We start from the raw sequence: 6091 nt of genomic DNA, 5'->3' as shown, positions 1-6091 counted from the left end.
CATTGCATTAGTGGCTGCACTTTTAGCCGGAGGATCTCATCGGTCATGGCTGCCGCGAACAGAAGAGAAAGCAGCGGAAATTACTCCCCTAGCAGAGAAGATGAACCTAATTTATATGGGCTATCAAATAAGCCAGCTATAGGCCTGCGTTTATTTACATGGGCCACCACCATGGGCTATCACCAACGAACAATGCCCTGACTCGCTTGCCTACACTGTGGGAGGATTAGCGATGATGTAGTCGTGCGATCAACGGCAGGGGGATTAGCAATGACGTGGCCTCACGAGAAGCCAGAAAAATCAGGTAGTGGGGGGGGGGGCAGCTATTTAGATATAGAAGATGCCTCTAAACTATATACAAGAAGGCAGATATGGAAAATGCCTCCGATGGATGAAGCTTTTCGGGCATCTTTTATGATTGCCACAAAATAGACATACTGAGGGGTTTCTACAAATGCCATTGGTTAGATTGCGAGGCATTGCTGAAAAAGGCCTCATGATGGATACCCTCTCGAGGCGTTTTCTTCAAATTGCTCCGCTGCTCCCCTTCTCCTTCTATAATTTTCTCCACCCTTTCAATGGCATCCGTCGAGTAGGAAGAACAGTTCTATGGCCCGTCGAGCCCGCTGGATACGAGCAAGAAAGTTTGCTACTCCACCTACCCCGCCTAGCCTGACGGAGCAAGCCAAGCCAGCGCGTGGAGGAGTGGCGAGTAGTTGCTCCACGGAGGCACGCGGGGCATCAAGGCCGGCATGGATGAGGCCAGACACCGTGCCATCTGTTGTCAACGTTGGCGAAACCGCACCCGGTCGATGTAGAAAGAGGCTGGCTATGTGGAGCTCGACGAGTCGGTGGCCAGCGCGTACGTGTTCGTCCACGACACTGAGGAAAAAGTAGAACATGAGAGACCACTGCGGCTTTGGTCCCAATAATTAAGGCCACCGCAGGCGAGTCGCCACAGCGGGTGTCTCGTCCTCTATTCTAGGCCATCGTCCTTCCCCGCCCAAAAACAAGCACAGATCCGCGCTTCACGGAAGCAGATGCAACCCTTCCCCTCCGGCTGAAGCATCCTCTTTGCCACCCCGGCAAGCGGCAGAGCCGGAGATAGGGAAATGGAAAAGAATATGCCTCACATGGGGAAGGTAAAAGAGATTCACCGTGGCCGACCGCAGACTAGTGTAGTGTATCTGTGTTGTGGTCCACCTAACCATTCAATCACATGTTGGTTCGCCGATTTATTTATTTATATTTATAATAACAAGGCAGTCACAGGTTTTGCTACAATTTTGTGAGAAAAAAAAGGGAAAAGGAAAAAGAAAGGGAACGGTTGTGGCAATGTTCATGTGGTTAAGAAGAAGAAGAAGAAGAAGAAGAAGAAGAGAGGATATCCCTCAAAAGAAAAAGAAAAAGACCTGGACCTGGACCTGGAGTGGGAGCCATGGCGGCCGCCGTCCACCTCCACCTCCATTACCTCCTCCGTCCATGTCCGCCGGCTCGCCGAGCCGGCCTCTTCTCCTCGCCGTGGCGCTCCCTCCCGCCTCTGCTCCCGCCCGTCCGCCTCCGCTCCTCCCTCCCGGCCCCCACCTCCCACCTCACCGCCGACGGCACAGATGAGTCGGGATTCGTGGTGGTCACCTTCTACAAGCTGGTGCCCTTGGAGGACCCCCGCGCAGAGGTCGCCGCGCACCTCCAATTCCTCCAGGTCGGTCCACCTAACTCCATCCCTCCACCAGATTTTGGATATCTGAATGAATGAAAGTCTGGATCTTTTTTTTCTTACAACAAAAAAAATTGCATCTCTCCTGTCCTGATCCTGATCCTGATCCGATCCAGGGACGCGACATGGACATACACGGTCGCATCTACATGAACCAGCAGGGGATCAACGCTCAGGTACGTACGTACGTAATCCAAAACACATCCTCTGTTTTCCATCGATGCACATGTTATGTTAGTCAACAGCGCAGCACATCATAGGGAGGGAAATGCACACCACGTAGCAGCTGTAAATAAATACAGTAATGATTGTGCATCTCTGCAAGTTTGAGACTGTTACGGACCATTCTCAACATATATGGTCTCAGAACCTATATGGTTAACACTCAAGTTAATGTCACACTGCATTAACCCACCCAACAACTCTACTATACTCTTGGCACAAGCAATGAATTTAGGTTGGTTTGTCACCACAGTCCAAATGTCACATCTCCTCATAACTTTTCTACACTAGTATTCATATGCCTCTCTCTCTTACCCTTCGATGCATATTAATTAGCAAGCAACATCACTGCGTTGCGGGGTAGCGCAAAATACAAAGAGTGATACTCCTACATCTGAATGCCGAAATTGTCAGCATGGCTACTTTTCTAACTTGTGCTCTTGTCACAGTACAGTACAGTGGTCCGCGCAAAGATGCAATAGCGTACGCGGACTGGCTCAGGAGAGACCCTCGCTTCTCTGATATACTCGTCCAGATTTCGCCAGCGCTAAGTGGGCATGCTTTTCCTCGGCTCAAACTGCGCTACAAACAATCTCTTGTTCAGGTAAGCAATGCCTGCTCTTTTTTGCTGCATAGGGAAACAAAGTTCAGTACCTTCACACATTTAGAGGCTCATATTCTCCACCTAATTAAGTGATAATCATCCAAGTAACTGACCACATGTTACAAGATAATAATCGAATCGAATATATGTTGTCTCTTACTTCTAGTCACAAGAGTCTAAATGGTGAAAAACATAGCAACAGATATGTGACTGTTGTCATACCATGTACAAAATTTCAGCTCATAACCTCGTCTTCTTACAACTCTCATGACAATTTCACGCTTGACATTCTAAACTGTCCTGGAGCTTCTCCTGATAACTATGCATCGATGCAAGCCTCCTAGGTCCTTTCCTGTTGTTTTCATTCAAAATGGTGGAATTAACTTGGTTATCTTACAGATTAACTCTAAAAGTAAGTTACATGCTAGATAACTATCGCTCTTTCTCTGTCAAAGATACTGAAAATGCAAGACTGCACACCGAATATGTGGACCAGTTCCTGCTAGATAAAGATCGCTCTTGCTCTGTTTAAGATAAGATAAGGAAATTTACTTAGTTTACAGTATTTAGACTTGAGAGCATGCGACTAGGTTCAGGTAACCAATGGTATATCTGCTTTTCATCTCATCGCATGTCGAAGCAAAGTTTGGTAGTTTCACATTGTCAGTCTGATGTTCTCCCTGCATGTCTCGGTGGTAAGATGAAGACCCAACCTAGCAAGTGCCAACCTTTTTCTAGTAACTGACTCCGTGTTAGAAGAAAACAATCGAATAGATATTGTCTCAGATTGCTGGTAATAGGTCAAAACGGTGAAATTAGGAATGAACATGCGACCATCCAAGAGTTCACAAGATAATCATTCTCATATTGCATACAAAAATTCAGCTGAAAACACTGTCTTTTCTAAACTCATGCGATCATTTCACGGTTTCACATTCTAATCTGTCCTGGAGCTCCTCCTGATACTACTATGCATGGCAGCAATCTTCCTAGCTCTTTTTCTTGTTGCTTCCGTTTTAAGAGGTTATATATATTTTTTGAACCTGATTTTAAGTGATTATATTGACTTGGTTATATTACTGATTTGTATTGTGACCAGTAGGTATCTTTTTTGCTCCATGTATTCTTAATTTTTTTGCGCTTGGCTAAGGCCTTTAGCGCAAGTTAGTGGGCTAAAACTTATAAAGTAATTAAGTTTAACCAAGACCTGCGCTGTCAATTTCATGAACCGTCTGTTGTTCAGATAGGAAATTTTGAAGCTTGTAGGATCTTACATGTGTTAGAATTATTAGTACTACTTAACCTTGTCTTAGTTTCAGACTTTCTTTATCTGCATTTTGTAATAATCTGGGCATTGGTCAATCTGTATAGGCCGTGTGAGTCTTGTATATCTCCTCCTCCTTTGTGTTGCTGGAGAGATTAACCCCAGAAAATACCAAAAAGGCACGCGGTGTAGTGCCGACCAGCATCTCCTGCTGTTCTTCCTCTGCTTTGTGTGTTTCAGTTGTAGTGTGCAGACCACCTGTTCGTTGGTTTGCCTGAAGAAGCTAAGGTGACAAACTGAGTTCCCAGCTCTGTCCACCGTGCAAGGGAGGACGAGGGAACTCAGGCGGCTATCAACATGCTGGATAACGATCTCTCTTGCTCTGCTTAAGATTTAAGATGCTGAAAGTGCACTGTTTTTCAAGTGTTCTTTTGTGCGGCAGTTATGAAGCCGTTTCTTCATTAATTCACTGAATTTGCATTGTTTCAGCTAATTTGGTAAAGAGACTATTTGGTTTACTATATTCAGACTCATGTGGAGAGATAAGTCCGTTTTTTAACAGTAAAGTCACCAGACATCTTATCTACAAACAAAAGCAAACCTGCAGTTGGAAGGAGGGAGTTGTCATCTTCCTCTGGTGGAACCTAGCATGCGCGCTTCACCACTGACCCCATCGGAGTGGAGGGAGAAGCTTGAAGCTAGGAAACGCCTTGAAACCGAAGCACCTGGAGATACCTCTGAAGGACGAAAGCTTTTGCTCCTTGATGTTAGGAATGGTAAACTATGTTCTCTCCCCTGCTCTACTTTGATGAATCCGTCTGTTATGTTTTGTGGGCCGATATGATTTGAAGTGGTAATATCACCTAAGTAGGTATTTATGTCGTATGTTGTTTTTGTGTCAGACTATGAATGGGACATTGGGCATTTTGAAGGAGCCAAGAGGCCTAACGTGGACCGCTTCAGAAGCACTTCATTTGGGCTGTCGGAGCAGGAGGTACTCCTTTAGCTAATGCCGTCTTGCTGCGATGCAGTCCATACATAGCCGAGAAGTAATTTCTTGTTTCATTGAATGTATATGCAGATTGATTCGACGGACCCTCTGCATGGAGTAGACAAAGAGAAGACAGACATATTAATGTACTGCACGGGTGGCATAAGATGCGACGTGTACTCAACGATTTTGAGGTAAATAAAAGCAGTGTACACATATATGCTAAGGGATTGGTGGCTATGTATTATACCTTAATCTTGTGTGCGTGTCCTTGACAGGGAGAAGGGTTTCGGGAATCTGTACACTCTGAAGGGGGGCGTGTCCAACTACCTCAAGAGCCAAGGGAGCGCGGAGTGGGTGGGTAACTTGTTTGTCTTCGACGACCGGCTGTCCCTGCCACCAGCCAAGTTTGCAGAGGCAGGAGAAGAAGGGGGTGCCGACAACGGGGATCTGTCGTCGTCTCGGTGGCTGGGGCGGTGCTACGTGTGCGGGTCGGAGGTGGAGGAGCTGAGGCACCGCAACTGCGCCAGTATCGACTGCAACAGGCTCTACCTGTACGCATTTTGGTCCTTCCTTTCTAGATTGTACCATCTAGATATGTTAGATAGATTGAGCTGCAGGTTGTGTTAAGTCAAGTGTGGAATGTGCTCAACTTGACTGGACTTTTGCAGGTGCTGTGGTGGGTGCTTGAAGGAGCTGAGGGGCTGCTGCTGCACGGAGTGCATGGGTGCGCCACGGCTGCGGCCGCTGCTGCCGGGGCACCAGAGATATGACAAGTGGCATCTGTACCGCGACGACGCCTCGGTCATCTCTAGCGGAGCTGAGCCGAGCTGAGCCGAGCGTCATCCAGTCCAAGTCCAGTCTAGTAGTTGCTCGATTACAGAAGGTTTACAAGTAGCTCTTTCTCTCTGTTTCTCTCTTACTACGTACCTACTACTTGTGTTACACACAATATAGGATAGGAAGCAACAACACTAAGTGGCTGGAGTAAAATTCTTTTGTGCCTTCAAATTCAGTAGGATTACTTGTGTCTATTTCTGTGGGTGGTACCACCATTTTTCTTGCATTCTGATCTGTCTGCACTTTCGGTGCATCTTTTTCCCCCCTACTTTTAATTGATAGCATGCAGTGGAAGTGCAGAGTCTGTCTGCCTGTCTGTCTGTCTGTGTGTGCACTTATTCTGCTGCCAACTACGTAGAACAACTAGTGTAGTGTAGTAGTAGAAGAAGATGATGAGGTGACAGAGACAGACAGCGACATGTTCTAGCTACTGTACCTGCCTCTGCCTGCCTG

The 6091-nt window shown here is 46.6% G+C and overlaps 1 protein-coding gene across 1 annotated transcript; it reads left to right on the top strand.

Annotated features, from left to right (window-relative positions):
• The first annotated feature begins 1367 nt into the window (after positions 1-1367).
• Positions 1368-5832, top strand: LOC123124007 (rhodanese-like domain-containing protein 8, chloroplastic). The gene is made up of 8 exons (XM_044544702.1): positions 1368-1702; positions 1834-1893; positions 2394-2543; positions 4415-4583; positions 4710-4801; positions 4889-4992; positions 5077-5352; positions 5470-5832. Exons 1-8 carry the CDS (start codon positions 1439-1441, stop codon positions 5630-5632), a joined length of 1278 nt encoding a protein of 425 aa, XP_044400637.1. The 5' UTR covers positions 1368-1438; the 3' UTR covers positions 5633-5832.
• The last annotated feature ends 259 nt before the right edge of the window (positions 5833-6091 follow it).

Source organism: Triticum aestivum, chromosome 5D (genome assembly GCF_018294505.1).
Source record: "Triticum aestivum cultivar Chinese Spring chromosome 5D, IWGSC CS RefSeq v2.1, whole genome shotgun sequence".
NCBI classification, from domain to species: Eukaryota; Viridiplantae; Streptophyta; class Magnoliopsida; order Poales; family Poaceae; genus Triticum; species Triticum aestivum.
The sequence above is the reverse complement of the archived record's forward strand: the minus strand, read 5'-3'. Positions and strand labels throughout refer to the sequence as shown.